Source organism: Rhea pennata, chromosome 1 (genome assembly GCF_028389875.1).
Source record: "Rhea pennata isolate bPtePen1 chromosome 1, bPtePen1.pri, whole genome shotgun sequence".
NCBI classification, from domain to species: domain Eukaryota; kingdom Metazoa; phylum Chordata; class Aves; order Rheiformes; family Rheidae; genus Rhea; species Rhea pennata.
The window spans coordinates 7,756,681-7,780,513 of record NC_084663.1 but is presented as its reverse complement, the minus strand read 5'-3'; the positions used below and the strand labels follow the sequence as shown (position 1 = coordinate 7,780,513).

The following is a 23,833-nucleotide window of genomic DNA, read 5'->3' as shown; positions in this document are numbered from 1 at the left end:
GGAATGGTTTGTGGACTAGATGAATCATTCTGGTGTGCTATAGTTGATTCATGGTCTACGGATTCCTTTTATAGGGCTACAGATGCCTTGGCTATAGGGCATCCTTTCTATCCTTTCTCTATGTATTAGAGTGCTATGTCAGAAAGGAAAGATCTTCCATGCAGAAAGAACTACTTTTTTTTTTTTTTTTTTTTTTTTTTTTTTTGGGAGGGGGTAAAGGATAAAAAGGAGAAAATTTGACTTATAAGAGTCAATTTAAAAAGTTCTCTGTAGACATATTGATTTAGACACACTCAGCATAGCGATAGCAGTATGTAAGAGCATCTACCAGATATATGTACATCAAAGGTGGATTTGTTCATATACAAAGTCAAAGTCAAATCTCCCAATCTGGATACAGTACAGACACAAATATCAAGTTGCATTATGTAGACAAATAACATTTTGTCCAAATAACTGCTCTTCCTTCTGTGATCTGTTGCTTTGCTGTGTCTCTGAGCCAATAAAACCCTTTGAAATTTAATAGGGAATTGTCTCTCCATAATGGAAATGAATACAGACTGGTGATTATATAGATATAGACACAATTTCTGTTTGGTCAAGACAGAAATGTTTGTTGGGGTGGTGCAGTCCCATGAGAACAGCATATAGCAAAAAGGATCTCAAGTTGGACCAGAAATTGTTTGTCTGTTTGGCAAAAAGAGAGTCCTGAAGCCTGAGGGGAAGAAGTAATTAGATAGCGAGCTGGGATTGTTGACAGACCACCAAAAGTCCCACTTAGCCAAGCCACTCTCTCATTTCATGGGGGAAGGGAGGAAGGCAGGCCTTTGGGAAGATCATTGGTGGAACTGTTTTCCTAAATCAAATCAGACAGGAAACCTTTTATTTTTTGCTTTAGGAAGTTAGAGAAAAAAATATACCCCAAACTGATAGAAATATAGGAGTTTATGGAAGCATGGCAGTGTGGAAGGCTTGGTTATGGTACAACATCCTGCTCACATGACCAGGGGGGCACCCTCAGCAATAGGTCACGGTAATTCACAGGTGACAGCCCACGGAAATCTCTTGGTAAATCTGCCCCTGAAACAAGACCCCATTTGTCTGAGCTGAGATGGTGCTATTCTGCCTGAACCAAATCCTTCCTCATTCACTCTAGCTAGTTTGACAGAGGTATGATTGATGGGAGCAGGGCTGGCTCAAAGCAGAACAGAAATTCATGCCCGGAAACCATGGTCCCACTGAAATCAATAGGACAAAACTGCCATTGACTTCACTGGAGCTGTGATTTCCACAGCTCTTAAGGCCAAAAAGGGCTACTCATAACCTCCCCTCTGACCTCCTGCATAACTCAGCCCCTAGAATTTCACTTGCTGGTTTGTTCAGTGGAAAGAATTACATTTCCAAGCAGGGAATTTTTGTATACTTGTTGTGTCTTTAAATTGCAAAACAAAATGCTTGGGATTTTGTTGCTGCACTCAGGCAAGTTGTGTGAAAATACTGTCATTGTTTAGTTTCATTGTTTAATACTTGTTTTAGCATTGGGATGTCATCCAAGGTTGGCTCTCGCACTGGGCGTAGGTGAGTGAAGAGGTGGCATTTGGGCTGCTAGAAATGTATCGTGTTCTTTCCCTGCCATTCCCAGAAGCCTCTCGGAGCGTCTTTCCTGAGGAGGTAGTCTGTGCATTCAGAGAGATGATTGTTCCTTCTGCATAGTATGATTTAGCAAGGCATTAATCATCTAAGAAGTTGCAAGACTTGAAGGACTGAGAGAGGCCATATAGGTTAGTAAGTCCGATGACCGTCACAACTGGTAATTTATTAGATGTTTAGAATCACAGGAAAAAATTAAATTGAAGAGACCTCTGAAAGTCTGTAGTCCAACCTCCTACTCAAAGTTGGGCCAACTTCAAAGTCAGAGCAGATGCTCAAGACCGAGTATTTGACTACCCTTGCTGATTTTTTTCCATGCATCTAGTCAGAATTTCCCGTGCTGCAACCTGTGTCCATTGCCTCTTATCCTTTTCCTGGGCCCTTCGGAGAAGAGACTCGCTCCATCTTTTTTCTAACTCCCATTTAGGTCACCAGAGACAGCAGACAGATAGCGGGTTAGATCCTCCCATAGACTTCTCCAAGCTGAATAAACCCAGTCTGTCCTTGTACATCATGTGTACCAACCCCCAAACAGTCTCTGTAGCCTCCAGTGGAGTCACTCCAGCTTGTCGGTATCTTTCTTGTTTGGGAAAATCAAAATTGAACATAGTACTTCAGATGCGGGCTCGTAAGTGCCAAAGAGAGGGAAAGAGCGCAGGAGTGCCACAGAACTGCTGTTCAAGGCATCACAAACCCTAATGCCTTCTAGAAAATTTAAGACTCCTAATGAAAACACCGAACACTACCAAAATCACAGGGAGAGTGCAGATGAGACTGAGGCATCGTTGGTATCCTACATCTATAGATTTGTGAAGTAAAAATGCCAGGATGTTCCTAAGAGCAGGTGGCACCCTGTGCTGCAAGGGGGGACAAAAACCCTCAGGGTTGCCTGGTAGTTCAGTCTTGGGATCTGATCCTTCCTGACTTTTCTAGTATTGGGTTTCTGAACAGCCACCAAGCTTGTGAAACCACTGCGAGCATGCATATCTCGGAGTAACTCTGCTCTGCCTGTGGCCCACCTCGGATGCTTCCGGGGTAGACATGTACACAGAAAAAAAAAAGAAAAAACCAAGACACCAAGTACTTGAGCGTTTATATCTTGTTGTCAATAGAAACAAGGCAAAGTGGTTCACATTGTGTTACCACAGGGCCATCCAGGCATGGTGTACACTGCCCAGTTCTGTGCTGGGTCTCTCCAACAGGAGAGAGCCTATTCCGTTACGCGGCTGGCCCCCACAGTTCAGGATAGGGAGGCCTAGGAATTGCTCTACTGTGCTATTTGGGTGCATTTCTCTAGGAACCATAATCCAGAGAGTACTGTGCATCAGCTACCAGCGCTGCCCTTAAGCAGCCCTCTCTGTCCCATCCCTGCTGTGAGCTGCAGTGAACCATAAGAGCTACCAATGGCCTCGCTACTGCCAGGGGTTCCCAAATACGCAGAGTGGTTCTTCTGCTGAGTACTCAGACAAGGCTTCCTGAGCACAAAGGGAGAGAGCACAGGCCAAAGCCTCGCACACATTAACTCAGCTCCTCATACCTCTGTGAACTCCTTTCAGAGGCCTTGTTACGCTCCTTTTCCAAACATGCTGTTCACTGTGCATGAGCTATAGCTGGATGGATAAGGAGCTAGATTGGATTCTGCCTGGCCGCTAGTGTATTTTCTCACCATACCTGGAGAAATGACAAGAATATGGCCAGCAATCTGATTCCCTCCATGTCATTCCAGCAAGGCCCAAAGTCCTGCACATTTGTCCTTTTCTCAGGTCACCCAGGACATCGGTGGCAAGCCAGGAATTCTCCCCTGTTCACAAAACACCTTCACTTTTTTATCAAGAGCCTCTGACATTCTTCACATGCTGTCACACTGACCCTACCTCCTGCTGTGTGCAAATTCCATTGCGTTGGTCCCAGAGTCAATAAAAATGGTAAAAACATCCTTTAAACTCAGATGGCTGACATGGATGTAGATTTCTGGGCCTCCTCTCCTCCAGGCTCTGCTTAATTAGGGGGCAGCCAGCAAACTACAAATGTGCTCACAAAAGAAGCTTGCATCTGAAGGGCTTTGACTGCAGCTCTTTGTTACAGGCCACAAACATCTGGTGCCTGGCGAGCTTGCCTGCATCTTGGAAGGAGTTTCTGATAAGAAAATTCCTATAGCTTGCACCTGAATTCTCCAAAACGCACCATACAGCACTCCAGTCCCTCTCCTGGCTCTTTTTCTAAGTTGCCAGCTTTGCAGAAAAGCCATTTCTGGCGCTGGTTTCCCCACCGGAGCCCCCCCACTCATCCCAAAGCAGTTGAAATGGTACACATGGTGCAGTATGGAACACCTATTGCCCAAGTTCCCCCTTGCATGTCTGCAGGTTGATAAACAGTCTTGCAAATTCAAGTAATAATATTGGTTCCAGTTTTATTGGCATAATGAATCAAAGCCCACAGTGTAGACAGTCTCCTTGACTCAGATAAAGAGGGTATAATTCTTTTACTATGTTTTAGTAACCCCTTTCCCTTTCACAGGCACACATGAATATGCAGCTGTGCTCAAAAGCCAGTCTCAGGAAGACTTCTTTTAAGTATCCATTGAAGATTACATGATCTCATGCACAGCCTATAATGATGACCACTACCAAAAATTGTTCCCATCTGAAAGCTGCCCCGTGCTGCATGATCCAAAATGGGCTGCTGACCTCAGAAGAGATCCCAATGGGCAAACCACCACATCACAGAAACTCACCCCACCACAAGCACCACTAATTGGCACCTTGTCTGCAGGCTCGAAGTGAGGGCAGTTATTAAAGGGGCAGGAGAACCACGGTCTCAGCTTGCATTGCCAAGTTAATTTCCTCCAAGCCCCATTTCTAGGGTGTTTGGGGAGATGCTGGCCCAGTTCCTGCTGTGAGGTACCTTTTCTCTGAATAAACATAGGACTGCATTTGTCTGTCCCACAAAGTTAAAGTCACTACAGCCCTAATGCAACTCCAGTTAAAGCCCATAGAAGTGTTCCCAGCCACATGGGCAGCCGCTGGATTCAGGCCTGCAAATCAATGAAAGACAAACATAAGCCAAATGACATGAATCAGACTCAGCCTGGGTGTAAGAGGAGGCAAACCTGCCCTCACCATGGATGCTTTGATTTAAACTAGCCCCAAAACGGGTACACCAAAAACTGCACACATCTGCTTGTCCCTGCATTTCTGCAAGATAATGTTGAAAATATGGCCAGCGTCTTGCTGTGGCTCTTAATTCCCTGGTGAAGGCTAAGTACCAACATGGCAAAAGGCTCTTGATGGGTAAAAAATTATGCTTCCATTTAAAAAGACCCACTAATGGCACCCTGTGCATCTGTCGCTGAATTAACAACATCAATTTGAGACCATATGTAAGCCAGACAACTGGGAAGGGAACAGCTTGCTTACATTAGGAGGTCTGGCTGAAGGGAGAAATTAGGCATTGTTTCTCCTGAGGGGCTGTGAACAGGAAAGTGGATACTTTCTTGTGGGTATTAACATTTTTGCAGATTGGATTCCTTATGTATAGGAAGGGTGAGACCCCTCAGATCAACATGGGAAAAATGAGCGAGAAGCTGCAGAAAAACATTTGGGGAGCAAAGGAAGAGCATAGTTACAGCAACGTAAAATGTGTATATATATATATATATATATATGTATATGTATACGTTCTGGAGAGTAGCATTATGGAAAAAAAAAGAAAAAGATGCAAACTCGGGTTGCAGGGTCGCTTTCATCCCCGTCCTCCCAAAAGTCAGCATTTGCCTCTTCCTGTACCCTGCCAACAAAAATAGAAAAACTAAATATACATGTGTCGCTATCTGGGGAGCTGCTCCAGGGCCCAGAACATTGGTGTTTAATATCATTTTGAAGCTGTTGGGGATCCAAGGCCTCCGTGGAGGGCCGGTAGATACCACAGCAGACCTATGGCAGACGCCGCTCCCTTCCGGGGCAGCAGCTGGAGGCCAGGCAGGGTAACCGAGGGCATGCAGAATGGCACTAGATGCCTACATTTAAGCATCTGAATTGCTCCCATGGAGCCTTATGTGTTTGGACAGTTGGAGTTAATCATCGAAGGGAAACTTTGCTGGAGTTAATGAACTGAGCACTGTTGCCTGTGAGGTTTATTACCGTAGAGGAGAGAATACAAAAGCCTTAGAGCGCAGGGAACAGTCTCGCAGCGTTGGAGGGAGGAGGACAGAGGGATTATGAAGATCTCCATACCCACCTGTGCTGATTCTGGGACAAACCCTCCAAGAACGGTGACTACCAACAGCTCGGAAAAGGCTTTCAAATCCTTTTTGCCCCATGCCGTAGTTTAGCCGTAAAAAGGGAGACGATGGGCAGACAGGGGAACAGAGGGATATTTTGTGAAGGGTGTGAACCGCTGGGTTTTGGACAGTTATGTGTTCCACACGTCTGAGTGCCTCCCAAACACGTCTTGTCTGCATGCTGCGAGGCACAGCCATTTTATCCTCCCCATTTTACAGATGGGCATCTGGAAAGGCAGAGGGATGTTTTCAGAGGCCCGCATGGCAGCCTCATGCTTGACCCCTGTTGTTGTCAGTGGGAGTTTAGGCCCCAAACTTCCTTTTTGTGCCTTTGAAGCTCAGCTAAAGTGCAGAGAGAGCTTGTGACAGAGGCAGGCTTCGCGTTCAGATCTCAGTTCCCAGCTTAACCCTTTCACCCCAAGTCTGTCCTCTCCTGGTGGGTAAAATAACGCATGTTTCTGTGCTGTTTTGTGACTATGATTTTTGTGCAATGATTTTTTTTCAATAGGAGAAATAAATTTGTCCTGTAAAGACAGTATAACCTAGCGTGTGTCACCCCTCTTAACCTCCCCATCCTTCCTTGTCCCCTTCCTGCCCTGCCCTCCTGCCTCACTAACCCATGCAGACAACCCCAGAGCATGGGGTAACTCTTGTGACACAGAAAGTGAGACAAGCTGTTGCAGCAGCCGCAGCTGAGCGCGGTGGAGCTGTCATAGCCCCCACCCTGCACTTCCTACCAAACACCCGTTAAAAAAAAACAAAATAAAACAAAACAAAAGCCGCTCAGTTGGAAACTTTTACAAACGCAAATATCAGGCATGTTTTGAATTCTGGTGCCCCTGAAATATTAGCAAGGGTTAAACGTTTGTCTGCCCACGGTGGCTTGCTTTATTTTCTAAATTTCACGTCCACTAGCAGCTTAATCAGTAAAAATCAAATTATGCCTCCTGTTTACTTATCTCCAGAAGGCTGACACTGGCCAGCGGCTTATCTCAGCGTGGCAGGAGCCAGCTCCTTCCTTGGGAGTAGGACAGGAACTCAGCAGAAGCTACTTGTAGTAGGAGAAGGAGCATAAACCAGGGAAAGAAAGCCCTGCTAGCTATGCTCAGCAGCGGCAAGGTATCCAAACAAGCTCTGCAGTTTGTTAGGGCTAGTGCAGGCAAGGCAAAGCATGAAACAGCTGGGGGGGGAAGATTGCCTCCTCCCTGTCTCCATCAGCAGCCTGGAGGTCAAGATGCCGCTTCGGTTTTTGGCCCCCGGCTTGTGACCACGAGGAGGCCAGGAGCTGGCACGATGATTGCAGTCACCGCGTTGCGTTCTGCTTGTGTGCTCTGTCCAAGCAGGGAGCACCCGCTTTGTGCCTCAGTTTCCCCAGTTTGGTGATAGCATTGATTTTGTCTGCAAGGTGCTTCGAGGTGAGGCAGCCTGCGAAAAGGAGGCAAGAACATTACTTGCTCCCGTGTTTCGTACTACCGTAGCAAACTGGAGTCCTGGCACCACCCTGGGCGCTGTCAGCACCTCAGATAAACTGACACCACGGAGTTATGTTTGTACGAGTTTTTTTGGTTGGTTCCCTGCGAAAGAAAGTTGGGAGGAAAGCAGGGCGCAGCGGCTGCCCTCCACGGAGCGCTGCAGCTCCCGCTAGCCGGAGCCGAGGTGCGGAGCGAGGCCGCCGGGCTCCGCTGAGCTCTGCCCGGGCGGGGCGGCGCCGGGGGCGGCCAGCAGCTGCCCGCGCCGGAGCGGGGCGAGCGGCTGAACGCCGGGGGAGGGGGGGCGCCGAGCCCCCGCCTTCATCCCCGCGTCAGTGAGACGGAGCTGCCCCGCGGCTCGCGTGGGAGCCCCGCGGCTCCCTCCGCGCGCGGCGGGCAGGAAGCGGGGCCGGGCCGGGGCGGAGCGGGGCGGAGCGGGGCCGGGGCCGGGGCCGCCCCGCAGGGAGGGAGCAGCGCGGCGGGCAGCGCTCGGCCAGCGCCGGGGCTTGCGCGGCGGCACCTCACGCCCTTCTTGTCCCCGCAGATTTTCCAATGGAGGCAGCTGGAGAACCTCTATTTCCGCGAGAAGAAGTTCTCAGTGGAGGTGCACGACCCGCGCAGGTGAGAGCCGAGCCGAGCCGAGCTGAGCCGAGCCGAGCCGGGCGTGCGGAGCCGGGGCGCGGCGGGCACCGGCCGGCCTGGGGTCTGCTTGTTTCCGGCAGCGGGGTTTCGTGCTCGGGAGGGCGTGGGTGAGGTTGTGCTTCCCCTCCTAGTGTTATTTGGGGTTCCCCCCCCTTCCGTTTCGGCACGGCGGGGCTGTGCGGGGCTGGTGTCCTGGCTGTGCTGCCGGCAGCCGCTGTGCGTTGAACGAGGATCCGCTTCGGCCCCGCGTCGGCGATGGGCACCAAATTTTGTATTCGCATGCTTGCTTGTAAATATTCAGCGGTTCAGCTGAAGCGAATGGCACCGTACCAGAGGCTTACCAGCAGTCTGGACCAAAGCCCATCAGTCTTTTTGGCAAAGGAGTATTATTTCTTCCTTTAGAGACCTAACGCAGGAGAGAGCGAGTTCAAATGACTGTACTGCAAAATGCAGTGATCAGATGCACTCGTTACTTGCATTAGTGGATGGGTACAGCAGACAGGGAAAAAGATCCCTTGGTGTGTGTACTGCTCTGTAAGTTGTTTCCATTAAACTCCATGCCCCACTTGCAAAGTAAAGCATGAATAACACTGAAGAAACTAGCTTTTCTTTTCTAGACTGATTTGATATGTTGCTGGGTAGTAATGTGTTTTGCTGATCACTCAGCTATGATCCTGTTTCACCTGTTTCTCATGCCTGTCTGTATACTAATATATATACTTTGATTAAGGCAATTTTGCATTCAGCTGCTATACCTATTTGTCCCGATATCACACCAATACAAAGATGCCAGTATCCATAGGTATATTTTATGAAAGCAAAAACTGAATAGAACAGCTCTTACAAGCTGCAGCTCCAGGGTAGCAGAGCATTTAAGCATCTGCTTAATATTAAGCATGTAAATAGTCCTATGAAATCCAGTAGAGTGAATTCCCAAAGTTGAGAATACACAGGGAGATCTTCCAGCACCAGGAGCTGGGGGTGGTGTACTCCTTCCACGCCTCAAACCTTAGTCAGCAGGCAACACTGCGTGCTGCGAACAAACAGCAGCAAGGATCCCCTAAACACCAAGGCTGGCCATTTCCTGTCAGCAGCAGTTGCAAGGAAAAGAAAGCAAATAGCTCTGGGACATTAAAATCATTATGATATTTGCAACTCAATGTCATACATGAAACGTGGCCACACAGAGGAACCTCTTGTGTCTCTAACTGTGTGTCATTTGAATGTAGGTGGTAGAAATTATTGACACAGAACAAGTTTGGGGTTTTTATATTCCACTGGTGTTTTTTTTCTGAAACGGCGCCACGGGGACAAAGCCCTTTCCTGTGGGAATGGCACTGGATACTCCTTGATACTTTTTCACTATGTGGGAATGAACTCAGTTGATTTTAATAGCCAGACAGTGTGTGCTTCAGTCCTATTTCCTGTGTCGAACGGACACTCCAAGTGTAAAGCAGCAACACACGTTGCAGTGGTACAGTGGGACCAGAGCGCTAGTTGTAGTCTCCCAGCCAAGTGGGACGGACTCCTACGAGGAGTTACTCGACGTGTGGAGGCGGAGGAGTAGCCAGCCTGGTGCACTCTCAGCAATCCTCTCCGGGTAGCCAAACCAGAGTCTGAGTCAGCGAAGCCACACTCGCAGGCACAAGGGCTCAGGAAAGCAGGCACAGCTTGGTGGTTGGGGCAAGGGCTGGGCCTTTCGAGCCCTGCCTCTGCTCCTTGTTCCTGTCCTCAGCAAGGCATTAACCTCTCTTCCTCTCAGTTCCTTATCCCTTAAAGGAGGGAAATGATGCATTGTAGGGTGTATCAACAAAGGTTAATTCTGTATCGTGTGTGGCATGCACAGAGGAAAGTCGTGGAAAAAACATCCATGGGCCATTTCTAACAGCTCCTCAAAAAGTAGCTGTGAAAAGCAAGTCCATATCTGGGATCATCTAAGTATGCGTACTTTTTAATGGGTTTTGCAGTTCTGTTCAGAAACATATTCAGGTCCTAAATAAAATAAAAATTGGAAATTACTGCTTTTAAGATCAAAAGAAGATGAATGGTTTAGGGAGTTTGGTTCAGATAGTTCAAAACAAGTAGCTATGTTTGAATTGAATAGGATGACACCAAGATTTAGGCTCAAACATGTTTGAGTACTTCATGACTCAGAGCCTTATATGCCAATGTGCTGCAGTGATTTGTGTCCCTCAAACCAGTATAAAGCACGCAGGGTTGAATCCCACCCTTCAGCCTCCACTCCAGGAGCGCCTCCCAGCACGGCCCTCATTCCATGCCCAGTGACGGGGATGGGGCTGCAGCACCCTTCCTTATCAAGACCATCTATGCCTGTGACAGGACAAGGCAGCATAGAAAGGGCTCAGGCCAGGATAGCACTGAAACATGAGATCTCAGTTGTCACAAGCCTTGTTTGCATTGGTCATGGCTGTTTTCTCAGAGGATATTTCACTCCAATTTGTGGCTTAACAATTTGAGTCAGTAACGCGTTCTGCAGCACTGAAAAGGCTTCAATGCAAGAGCTGTCACCCAGCTCCCTAACAAATCTGGCCAGCGCTTTCCATTTTGCTGCAGGGTTTTGCTTTTCTTTCTCGGCTCACAACTTCTCTCACCGTGTGCTTTCCCTCTCCTTCACCTTTGCCTCCAGTTTCGGACAGGGACACCAGAGGGGAGGTTGCTAGTGCGGATGCAGGAAGGGAAACAGTACTTTAACAGCTGAGCACTTCAGAGGGCTGAGGAAAGAGTGGCTCGTCCCTAGTGTTGCGCAGTAGAGTTCCTGCACTGTCCTACGGCATCACTTCTATCTGCATTGCACGAAGTGCCTGCGAGTTATGGACTGCAGCAACCCCTCCGTAGCATGCCTTACACCCCTGGCCTCTCGTCACCATCTGTGTCCATAAGTGAAAGACCATAACAAAGTGTTGCATTTCTAGGCTACCCTGTACTCCTGTGCTCACATTCATTTTCATAATCATATTCCACCAACAGATTCTTCTAATAGCTTGGAGAGGAGGATCTCCTGTGTTCTGGACTCTGGAGATTAGTGGTTTGGTTTAATTCAGCCAATTTTATGTCCCTGTAGTGGGAGGCGTTCTGTAAACCAGGATGCTGCCAGCCTGTGTAGTGCTTACCCAGCAGCGTGTAGGTGTCAGAGGCTCTGTTGTTGAGGTTAGAGTTGAGAGATGAGGAGGAATAATCAGACAGGTTTGTACAGCTGTGAAAGCATGGGGAAGCCTAACCTGCATTTGTTGCTAATATTTGAGGACCACTGAGAGTCCCAAAGAGGAAACATTTAGCTCTTATTTTTCCTGTTTTTATATTCTCTCAGCTAATCGCTGAGTAGCATTCTTCTCTCCATAATACTAGGCAGCCCTCTCTGAGCTGCACAGTTCCGTACCATATGGTGAGTCCTGCTGCCATTTAGAAATGGGGAAATCAAGGTACCTGAAATTTTTCTCCTGTGTTCTTTAAAGCAGCTATTGACCCTATAGTTCTTTAGTTGTCATGAGGGTCCTGCTATTTGGAAACCACAGTCCAAAGCCAGAGGTGGTGGAGGGGATGAAAGCTTGACTTTGGCTGTCTTGGCACACAGGGTTCAAGGCACTTTGGCATTAATGACTCCTGTGGGACACGTAACAGGCTGACGTCAGCTGAGCCAAACCCAGGAGTTCAGTTCAAACTGGACAAACTGGACTAGTCCAGTAAGCAAAGGCTCTTTTGACTTGAATTTTTCCCTTAGCGCAAGGACGTGCTCAGTAAGAAGAGCAGCTTTTACTATGAGGTCTGTAGTTACTTTCTGCAGCAGAATGCATCCAAGGAAACCTTGTGTAACCCCACTTCATTCTTTCCTCCTCTCCAGGGCATCTGTGACCAGGAGAACTTTTGGGCATAGTGGTATTGCTGTGCATACCTGGTACGCCTGTCCAGCACTGATAAAGTCTATCTGGGCTATGGCCATTAGTCAACATCAGTTCTATCTGGACAGAAAGCAAAGTAAGGTAAGCGTGTTGGAGGTGGGATGTGCATGTTGAATTTGGGTAAGCCCTTCTCACTTTCCACCCTTCCTAGCAATGTCAAAGCTGAGTGGTGGCTCTTTTGATGTTTTCCCTTTCCACTGGGGATGAAACAAAGGCAAATTGACTCAAAATACGTGCTGGCTTTGGCCAGGGTGAGGGCATTATCAAATTCATGTCTACAGGAGTGAGGACTGAGGGGGAAGTTGTGCTGACTTGTGGCCAAATCACAGCAGTCAAGGTCTGCAGACAGAGGATCATATCCCTGCCTGGATTGTTTCCACGGGTCTTCTGGTTCTTAAACTCTTGTCATAAAGTCAGGACAGCTTTCAATAACCAAGTTTAAAGTAGCTACAAATCTGTCTCTGAATCCTTCTTGCTGTCCCTTACCTTTTACTGTGATATTCTTCTAGCAACGAAGGAGCAAATATCCTACTAAGGATATTGTTTCTGTTTTCCTGCAGTGTCTCACCCCAGAAAGGGGGGATACTAATGACTTGGCTTTAGAAGGAACTGTCTGATCTGGTGTTACACAAAGGACTGCTCAGTGCACAAAAGAAACCATATTGAAAACAGAAGAGTGTGTGTTTTTCCCCCAATTCCTTTCAGCAACAGTCATTTTAGGTATGCCCAGAACAGCAGGATATCACTTTGTTCACTTTGAGATTGCTTGGAGACCTAAGAGAGACTTTCCATGGAGATGCCGTTCTCCGGATGAGCATGCTGGTGTAAATTTTTACAGATAAGATAAAGACTGTCTTGGGTGGCTACCTGCTTATAGGGCTGCTTGTGTTTTCTTGCTACCTCTAGTGAAATGCCAGGCACGTGCAGGATGACATCCCATCAAATGGCTGAAACAATCTAGTATCTTGCTATTGCTGAAAGGGCAGTCCACTGCCCTCATTTTCAGGCAAGAGCTGCTCCTTCTCTTGAATGGGCACTGGCCTTATGAGGCCCCCTCATGAGCTAAACTGGCAGAAAAACTTTTTTGTTGTTCTTTGCTGCATTATTTTTATGCCAGTTCAGTGAATTGAATTGACTCACTGAGATTATAAAAAGGGCCAGCAGCGTGCTGTTAATCCAGCTCACTCTGAACCCCTTTGACATTTGTTTTCCCTATCATGAGCTCTGTTACTTTACTGTAGAGTAGGTAAGACTTTCAGATGCCTTGGGCAGGACACATGTTACAGTAACTTTGGCATAGTCCCATCTTATGCAAAAAGTCATTAGGATTCATCTTTGTGGATCTGTGTTGAATTTAGGAGGCATAACTAACTTTCCACTCTTGCTTGTGTGCCAGCTGTGGATATGGACAAAATTGCATATTCTGCCAAAACCAGGAAAGGGATTCCCACCTTTATGCAGCATCACCAAGGCAATGCACAGCCCTCTCTTTGCCTAGCTATTGCTCTCAATAAAGACGACTCAGTGAACAAACAGAAGTTTATTTTCTTACTTTTGGCCAGATGGATTCCCTGATTTAGTTGCAAGGTATTTAGGTCACAAGCAACCAACAAACAAAAGGAGATTCCCCTCCTCCTCACATTTCTTTAGGAAGAAGCTGGGTCTCTTAAATGCCCAGGACTTTCCTTCGGTGACTTCTTTTGTTGTTGGCAGATTGTGTTTCAATCTATCTCCCCTCTCTCTCACACTCTTGCAGAGAGCACCACCCACCAGCCCTTGTTTGTCAATCTGTCACATCTGTGACCATGTCAGAGCGCTTTGTTACAATAATCCCAGTGGTTACACTGAGGCTTTGAAGCTGAGACACACAAATATTTTTGTCCCTTTCTCTTACAGGAGAGTATTGGTATTTTAGTCTGTTGTCCTAGTCTTTGATATGACACTCTTTATCTATCAATCTTGATAGATCCATCAATTTTAATTGATCTGTTCAATTCGACCTGCTGGTCACTTCACAATACTGTGCCCATGTACACTTTGCTTTTGGAAATCAGTAAAGAATATTCTGAAGTGCAGCAATGTGAAATGCCCTTGTTTCAGCTCTCGAAGGCTTAGAGAAACATTTTTCCAATGTTAAGTCACATGGGTTTACATCCCCTTAAATCTCAGCCCCCACTTCAGATGAATCGCCAGCTTCAAAGCAGAAGTTAGATACTCCCTGCTTTTATGTATAAACTTGAGATTTTGCATGGTTTTAACAAAGGAAAGACAACTGAAAACAAACTGAGAAGAAACAACCTGCTGGGCCCATACTGGCTCCAGTGGTGTAGATTAGATGGCATGAAATACGCCATCGTGAGAAAGCAAGCTTGAAATCCATGCTCCCTATATAACTGGGCAGCAGATGTATTTGAACTTTCTGCCCAGCACCATGGGAAAAAGCTTCACTTCACTTGATTTTAAAATGAAATAAAATCAACCTGCATGTGTTTTGACCCTTTTGTGGTGAAAGGAGATCCCAGTCTTCTTTTTTCAGGCTTGCTCCATGTTGAACTCCTGCCAGCTTGCTGAGTTCCCAGCGTCTTGCTCCCTGCTGATTCTGTCTCTTTCTCCCTGCAATTGAAGCATAACATGGAGACTGAAAAGATTCCCAGCTTTCTGGGTGAACACGTCAGCATACAGAACTCTTGTCAGCTTCCCTTTTTTTCAGGAGACAAATGCAGCAGGATTTAAAGCTATGTCTATGCTCTGTTGACTCCACCAAGTTAATCAGATGTTTAGCCTAGAGGCCTTAAGAATTCTCTTTTTGTGGGAATTTTCAATAGCGTATTTCTCCAAGTGCAAGTCTGTGGCAGAATGAGTCTGGTAGAAACTAGGCAAAGAGGTTCAAAATGTCCTTCTGAAACACCTGCAGCAAAACCCTGATGCTCCAAACAAGATGGACAAATTGATTTCTGGTGTCAATCTACTCTCACTTCTCACTGATGGATTTTTCTTCTCCCTCTGACCCTGTCAGAACAGCACCAGGGATCAGTTTGGCCCCCTACTTTGAAGTGACTCGTGAATGAGTGAGTTTCCCTCCATGTGAATGAGACTTGGCAGGTCTGCCTTGAATGATTTACTTTTTCTTTTTCTTTTTTTCTTTTTTTTTTTTTTTAAGCCTGGAGGGACTGCAAGGCCCAAGGGAGCACTAATGGGATGTATTGCAGCTTTCCACTCTTGTGCTGTCAGTTCAGCACCTAGCCCAGGCCTCATGCTAGCTGCTGTTCAGTGGCCTGTACGAAATGAACTGTTCATCTCATTCCTGCTCTTGATCAGTGACTGTCCAAAGCACAAGACCACCTGACACTGATTGGCATTGCTGTAGGCAGCAGAGGAAGCAGGGAATGAGCAGCAGGGAAAATTAAACCAGCTCCCTTCAGGAGATGTTCCAACATCAGTAATTTTACAGGGCCTCATTAGCAGAACTACAGTCTATCTTAAAACCTTCTCTGATAGCTTCAGCAGGTTCGGATTGCACCCTCCATGGAAGAAACCCACTCTTCCCTGCCAACCCTTGGTTTGCTTTTTTCTCTCTCTGGGCCGCAGGGATGCCAGGCTTTGTTCTTGCACCAGTTTTTCACCTGCCCAATGAAGGGCACCCTTCCAGCAGCTGCTGGCTTGGCATGCTGGTGAGGACCACAGCATCCAGCAGCGCTGCCTGTGCTCAGCATTTTACCTAGTGTCTAGTCAAACAGGTAGGACCAGTGTGTGCTCTAATTTGCAGCCTGAATATGAGTAGAAATAACCTACAAGGCTTCTCTTTGAAACTATCTAAAAAATAAATGCAGGAAAACCGCTGCCTCATAGAGCAGGAGAACATACTGGAGGGAAGGATGTCTCTGTACAAACTTAAGCTTTATATCCTTTCACAGACATCAACTGCAGCGATTCAATATACTGCTTTGGATGCTGGGCTGGACCAATGTGGACACTCTTAGTGTTGTACAGGGTATACATAACCATACATATACGTGGGTTTGTACAACATACGTACATCTGTGGGGGATAAATCACCAGGAAATCAGCAAACTTAACGCTTGTTGCTTCTAAAGATCAGCACTGCAGCAAGATAGCAGTTCCCGCTCAGGCTCCTTATTGAAACTCCAATGGCAGGAAATCTTGTTAGATAAAAGCAGTCTCCATCTAGAATCAACCATCCAGAGCTATTTGGAGAACATATTTTACAAAGCTTGTTACATCTTGATTCTGACCAGAAACCACAGATCCAAGAGGTTGAAGTACTGTTATCTTTCTCACTGGGCTGGGACTGGGGAGGAGCTGCTGGAAATGAAAGGTTTCTGACTAGGTGTAGCATTAGCATAACAGCATAACAGTGTAGGTTGCCTGCTCTACTCTGAGAGTTTGGCAGGTAGCCCTGAGTTTGCCCTCAACCAGGGGTGAGTGCACACCCCTTGTTTGTGAGACTGATGTGGAGATAAGCCTATGAGGCACTCAGGTTCCTCTGAATGGTAATCGTGGAGCCTCCAAGTACCCAAGAATGTGTAAATTATAGTAATACTTCTGTGGGTGTTTTTAGTGTGAGGATCTCTTGTGCAGTTTAAATTAGGCTTAGAAATACAATATGCGATATAGACATCTTAATTCCTTTATTGTTTCACTGATGCCTAGACAGAGGTAGATGATGGCTAAGAATTTAACCTTATCTGTCTTACCCAAAGCACCACACCAAATCAGTGACAGAGCCAAGCGTGAAGCTCAGTGTGGTGGGCATTATGCCATCCATTCACTCTTAGTTCTTTAAAAAATTATTTCATCTTCCTGAGGGTATGAAATAGTACTGGGAATGCTGTTGAAACAAGCTTTCCTTGTAGTCCCATATCACTTTTCTGTTCTGCTGAGAACAGATCACACTCTGATACATGGATGACAGTCAGACTCTCATTTCCTAACACTGTAGTGGTTCGCCCATCACCCCAAAACTTATATGACTGCAGTCTCCTCTCACCTTGAGGAGATGCATGGGTGAATGCTCGAGTTTTCCTAATCTGAACTTTCAGCATCCCATTGAAAGAAAGCTTTCAGTCTGCTGAAGAGCCTGAGACCCTCGACACAATGTACCAACAGTTTTCTGGGTTCTAGGAAATAGAAATTCCAGGTCAGTGGTCCTTTGAGACCAGACTAATTGAGTTTCAGCAGCACCGGATTAGCAGGCTGTTGGGTAGTAGGCTGAGCTCCACTCTCTGTCCGCGACTGGAGAATTCATATAAAGGTCAGCAAACAAGAAGCCAATTTCCAGATCAGAAGTGAAATAGCAGTCATCTTTGTGTTTCACACACAGCATGTTACGGACAGAAAGCTTCTTTCAGGCTTTTAGAGCTTTCTGCTCTGATAACCTGGTCTGTTAGTTGAAGTGAATTCAGCAACCAAAGCATAAAATAGAGTTCAGAATATAAGCCTGTCCTTAATTCAGAAGAGGCAGGAGGAAATATTTGTGTGGACAGATTATTCCGCAATTGCTTTTTGAAAAATTTCCTTATCTTTTCCTCTGAAGCATCTGGATGTGACCCCAGTCAGAAATGAGATATGGGATTAGAGGGGCTTGGGAATTGTTTTGATAAAACGTATGCTATTTTAAGGTGATCCTGCAGTTGTACAGGCTAGAAAGAAGACTGAAAATTTCTCAGCGACACAAAACATTGTTCATATGTAGGCTTTGTCCTTACAGCAGTGCTTGGGCTGTAACAGGAGGGCTATACCAGCAACTTTGATGAACATTGTTGATCCTTTTGTTCACGTTAACACTTTCTAAGTGCTCTCAGGGGTCTGAACTGGAGGTAGGGAGCTGCTAACACTGGGGCTTGTATTGAAGAGACAGGCAGCCGCTGAGACTGAGTGAGCCCAAGCCTGCAACCAGCCGCTCTACTCATTTCATTGCTTGGTGCTTCTAAGCCTCTTGCACTGAATGGTGTTTTCTGCCTTCGTTTGCTCTGTGGGCATAACCACATCTGATCTCACGGCTCAGCAAAGAGAAAGTTCCAGAGTTCATTTCATTTTAACTTTCTAGACCTCTTATTGTTTCAAGTCCATTGGTCATAACCGATGGAGAAAGAACAATGTCTTAAGAGGTCAACTCATTCCCTCCTGAGGTAGGTTTATGCAGTATGCAGGTTTACTTTCCCCAGGAGATGCCTAGGTCATTGACATTTGGTGGGGTACAATGGATGACTCCTTGTGTTGCTTGTAGCTAGTTACTGGGACTGGCTGTTGTTTTCTTACTGGACTAAAGTTAATACCTTAAGAAGTCCTGAATTCTGAAGAGGTCCCTCACAATAAGGGCATTGCATGATATTTGTTAGTTTGGACCATAACCTGAACATGTTTTCCTGCCTCCATTTTCTTCCGTCTTCTCATGACAGCCCATTTAAGCCATGTCCTCATTGTATCCTGGTCCAAATCTCAATGCAAACACGCAAAGACCCATCTTGGCTTCTTTTAAATACTAGAGCTGGTCTTTAGTCTTTGGGGGTTGCAGTTCATTACATTGGCATTACTAGAGGTTTCCTATTGTATTTGTTAATACAGTAATTCCATATGTAGTCAATTTGTTTAAGAGGGGAAGAAGTCTGTGGCAAAGCAGAGAAAATAACAAACAGCGGAAAGCAATGCCTGAATTGCACCTACTTAAGAATGTAAAAAGTGCAGCAGGGAATACAGTGCCAGATTTGCTCCATTTTTGTAAAATAATCTGAGTTTGCTGTGGAGGCCTGTTTCCAGCGAGGCCTGTTTCCTGCCATAGTGGACTGTCTTTTTGCCTCTGTGAGCTTTAGAGAAGTGCTAGATTACTACTAATTCCTATGTCTACTTCCAGTCCAAGATTCATGCTGCAAGAAGCCTGAGTGAAATTGCTATTGACCTGACCGAAACTGGAACGCTCAAGACCTCAAAGCTGGCCAACATGGGGAGTAAAGGCAAAATTATCAGTGGCAGCAGCGGGAGTCTCCTGTCATCAGGTAGGTTCTTTATCCTGTAATTGGAGGGAAATATGGTGGGAAGGGCCATATCTGTGAAATAATGGAGAAACTGCCAGAAGCTGCACTGCAGAAATGAAAGACACTTCCTCTCAGTTTTGCTGTCTGTCCAGGTGTGTCGGCCCGTCTTTCTGCACTGCCCCATTAAAAGCACAGGCTACAGGCCTCCCCCTCTCTCACTACCTCTGCTCATTTCCTCTTTGTCCCCAGGATGTCATCTTCAACTCTCTCTTTCCAGCTAAGGCCTGGCCTCTCTTTACAGTCTCTTCCCTAAGCACCCGCTAATATCTATGTCTCTCCAGGCTATTTGCTATCTTCAGCAGATGCTTTAATGAAGCATTCCCCAACCAGCAGTGGGGAAGTGGTCTGCCAGTGCAGCTCATTAGGGAAACCAAGGCTGGGGATTTGGTGGTGTCTCTCAGTAGCACAGAGGCAGGGTAACTTCACAAAAACTACCTGGCCTCTTCGATGCTAGAATTTGCCTAGTCTCTCAGGCCCAAAAGAACTGTTTCCTAGCACTCTCCACCAAACTTGTGCCCGGGACCTAGAGGTTTCTTTTGGTGACTTTGAGCACCTTCCTGTAAAAGGAAGAAATACAGCTGCAAAATAAACCCAAGAAAAGTTGCTAAAGGAGAAGAACAAAGAAACAAAAGAGAAGGAACAAGCAACAAGAGTCAGTTCTACATTTCGTTCAGACTTTCCTGTAAGTCTGAACAGGGCAAAACAGTGCTAAATGTCACTCCAGGAGCAAAGCAAGGATTAATAGTTTGCAAAGTACTTTAAGCTTCTCAGCTAAGAAGCTTTTCAGGAGGACAGAGTTGCTGCTATTTGTATAATTAATAGTACCAAACAATTAAATGTCCTGTGTTAAATGTTGTTTGAAGTTATTGAAATCCATTCTGATGAGATATGTTCATGAGAAAATAACTTTTTCATAATTGCTAAGGGAACAGTCCCATCTAAGAACACACATGCTATAACACTGAGCCCACTCTAACTCTGTAGATCAGCTCTGCATCACTGTACTCTTGTCTCTTAAATGTCCTTTTCCCTCCTGGAAAATGTCCAGCAAGGGGTTAAAAAGTGAAATGCTTATTGAGCTCTGGAGCAGTCTGCTGTGCAATTCCTTGCCTTGCCTAAGAACAGAGATGCCTTTCTGTTCCCTAGGTCCTCCTGACAAGCACACAATCTGCCTCTGTGCTTCCCATTGCTCAGGGAATAGTAGTAGCTGGGCAGCTCCCAGCCTGGTGTCGGGTTGTTGGAGCTCTTTGTTTGTTTGGCATTTTTTTCCAACTCTCCTGCTGCAAAGTAAATAATGTTAAGTACTCCAAGGAAGTTCTTAAGGTCTTTCCAAGATCTCAGCCTCCTGGGCACCATTCCCAAGTTTGTGAAAGCTACTTGGTAGTAATCCTGTTAATACACTGGCTTTTAGCCTTTCTGGAAAAAAAAATATGGGGGTATGCTTCTGCTCTCACACTAGGAGAGAGTGTTAGCCAGGTGGAAGTCGGCAGAAAATCAGGCACAGGAAAAAGTTTCTGTAGGGCCAGCACCTGATCTGAGTTATGTGGATGGAAATCCCAAAATGAGAGCTGCCCAGGCTTTTATTTCTGTCTTTTTTGTTTGTTTGTTTTTGTTTTTGTTCTTGGGTTTTTTTTTTTTTTTTTTTTTTTGCTCACGTCCGTTCTGGCTGAGAGTGGGGTTTGCAGACTCAGCAGAATAGCCCTAGTTAATGCCTCCTGCCTAATTGCCCTATGAAGAGTTCATTGACTGGATGAGTCATTTCTTCTGGCTGGGGTAGATGGGTGAGACTGCCTGGATACCTATGAAGGACTGCATGAATCTCCATTTCAGTGGTGGTTTTGCTACCAGGGCCAGGAGAGCATGGCTCTTTCCAGATTCCTGTCTTGTAGGTCCTACCAGCTGTGTGGGTAGAGCTCTTCTCAGATGTTAGGTGTGAGGTTTGCTGCTGCCATGTGACTTCCAGTAGCTACAAGCCCACTTCTAGTGGGAGGGAAGTGCAGAGAAAAGACGTATGTCAGAGGAAGACAGAGAACAGGGAATCAGAGGCCGTGGATTGCTTCCACACAGTCACCACTGTGCTGTGAGAGCCTCCTTCTCTTGAGCCGGCTGGCAGAGCTAAGCCAGCCCCTGCCGCACTGCTGAACGGGAAGGGGCATTGGCCACCTATCCCAGTGGGCACGGTCGCTCCTCAGTCCCAGAATGTGCGTTTCCTCCCATTGTAGGCTGAAGATTATCAGGGCACGATCATAACAATGATGGGTTATCGCGGTACAACTTATGTGCTGGAGAGAATGAGTGCAAATGAGTAAGTGGCCACAGTAGATTTCCAGGCCATAAATACCCTGAGTGACATGAAATCACAAGGGGAGAACTGAATGTCTTTCTGTTTACTGCTTCTGCCCCTACTTCCCTGCCATTCTCTTTCCTTTCTTCCTAGAAACTATTTGTAGCCATTTCATTTCCTCTTTTCATCTCACTCCTCCTCAGTGGAGGGGCCGTCACCAGCGTAAGAAGCACACTGAAGCTGTCTTGTATCTCTTGGATTTGCAGCAAGGCTGCAAGGAAGCTTTTGTTATTGCTTATGGTTGTCGGAGCATTTGGCCAAGATACGGCTGTGCCGTGAGAGGCAGTCGCTTTCCCACAATCGTTACAGTCTCTAGACATCGCAGAGGGGAAATGAAGTCTTATACTGGGACAGTGACTTCCTCGTGGTCACAGCAGTTCAGTGCTCAAGCTGAGAGAATCCCAAGTTCCTGGCTTCTCCTCATTTCCCAGACCCTCGACCTCTGTCTGTGTCCACTGCAAAGTTGTAGGTTTGATCCCTGATGCTGCCAACTATATTTCTTTTAATCTTTCGTCAGCATTTTGGCCTGGAAGGGGCCCCCAAATCAGTGGGCTGACAGGACTTAGCTCACAGCAGGGACAACTCTTTGTGCTGTCCCTGGATATCTGAGGCTAAATTTGCCCAGGAGTAAAGAGGTAGGGGTAAGATAGGGGTAGAGTAGGGGTTAAGAAGTTCTGCTTTCAGACTGGTATGAACCACGATCAAAATCAGCAGAGATAGTTATTAGAATATGTTCAAAGCTAGGCTTTTTCTTCACAGTAGGCTGTGCCATAAGAGCTTTACAGGGCTCCTAGCTATGGAGGAGTCCCGTTATCATGGGATTATTATAAGTCTGAGCCCCAAATTCCCACTGCCCTACAGGCATCCTTCACATCAGTGGGTAGAGGAGAGACCACAGAGGAGTACCGCTGCTTTAGCTCTGCAGATGTCCTGGAGGAACCTCCAACCCCCCAAGCCCTGTCACTTCAGCAGCAGTGGAGGTTTCCTGTGCACAAGCCTGTTTACATTTGAAAATGCCGCAAGCATGTAGACAGAGCCCAGCCAGCCAATTCCCTGACCCCTGCCACTCCATCCGGCAGGGCCATCTTCCAGCTGCACTACCCTAGTGAGTGTCAGAGCAGATAAACAGCACCCTGTGCAGCCTCTGGCCAGGCCTGTGAGCACAGGGACTCAGGGAGATGAGTCGCTCACAGGATATCTGAGCGCATCCTGTGCAGAGCAGCTCCAGCTGGGCTCCCGCGCGCCGTGGAGGATATCCTATTTGTCTGGCAGAGCTGAGAGACGGCAACTGTCTGAGTTTTCTGGCTGTTGTGTGCTGACATCCTGGTGCTGTGACTCAGCTCAGGCTCTGGCACAGAGCAAGAGTGGGGGGACCTCCCCACCCTGCTCAGGGGACAGCCTTCCACAGGGACCTTGCTGAGAACCAGCAAGCTGGAGCTGGCAGGAGGCTGTAGTATGAAGGATTTGCCTTATTTATATGCATTTTTCCTGGAGCAGGAGACTCACATGAGAAAGAGAGAAGAGAGGTATCAAAGAGATAGCCAGGATTGTGCAATTGGATATGACTGATGGCAGGGCCGCTGTGAAGTTTGGTTTCTTGTTTAAGCTTTGATGCTCTTGTCTTGCTGCTGCTTAACCACCTTGCTGCATCTCTTCTTACAGATGCTAGCACTGAGGCTTAGCTCCTTCTTCTTCTCTTCAGCATCTCATCTCTCTTCCCTGCTTGTTTTCATCATTCTCAGCTGACTCTACTCTACTTCATTAATGGTAGATTAATAGTAATCTACTCCATTCTACTGATAAAAATAGGGACAAGCGGTGAATCACTGCTAGGGCTTTCTTCTCCAAAACTGTGGCTCACATTGCTGATGTCCTTCCCTTTGATGAGCTTTAAAACAAGGCTTTTCTTAGAGCAGACAACTGGTAAGCAGGAGCTCCTGCACATAGACTCGGGCACATCATGTTGATCAGATCTTTTGATGGTGTGACTTGTTTGCTTCATAGCCCCGTCAACATCACTGAGACTCTCTTAACTTCGCCAGTATAGGAGGGATCAGAAACCAGCCCGTTAGCACTGGTGAAGAAGCTTAGCCATGAATTATGCTGGAGGAATTACTTACAAGGAAGACCACCATCTCCCCATTTCATAGCACCTCTTTCCCTGCATGTCAGTGGCTGGAGATAGTTAGATAGTCTCACTCAGAGAATGAGGAGCAGAGAGGCTAATTGAGTATCAGAAGAAGAGCATATTGCAAACTTATTGGGCATTAAGCCAAGACTTGCATTCTATCATGTGTGCTCAGGAAGAAATGTCATGTAGGATTTCCTTCAGTCTGAATTTAAACCGGCAGGACCAGCTATAGAAACAGGCCCTGATCCAGCAAGTTACTGCTGCCTGTCAGAGGTGACCCCATGTTTGCTACCCAGTGTTTTCACAACCCTTTCTCTTTTAGGGCCCTCAAATGGTTCTATAGAAGCAT

At 46.6% G+C, this 23,833-nt stretch overlaps 1 protein-coding gene across 5 annotated transcripts in view; it reads left to right on the top strand.

The window, feature by feature from the left end:
• The window catches only part of FRMD4A (FERM domain containing 4A), a 231,545-nt gene that overhangs the window by 181,119 nt on the left and 26,593 nt on the right, over window positions 1-23,833 (top strand). For all 5 annotated transcript variants that reach the window (XM_062581146.1, XM_062581137.1, XM_062581128.1 and 2 more), the window contains exons 12-14: window positions 7,943-8,019; window positions 11,900-12,038; window positions 18,829-18,970. In XM_062581146.1, coding sequence (XP_062437130.1) covers window positions 7,943-8,019; window positions 11,900-12,038; window positions 18,829-18,970 — 358 coding nt within the window. The remainder of the gene's footprint in view (window positions 1-7,942; window positions 8,020-11,899; window positions 12,039-18,828; window positions 18,971-23,833) is intronic.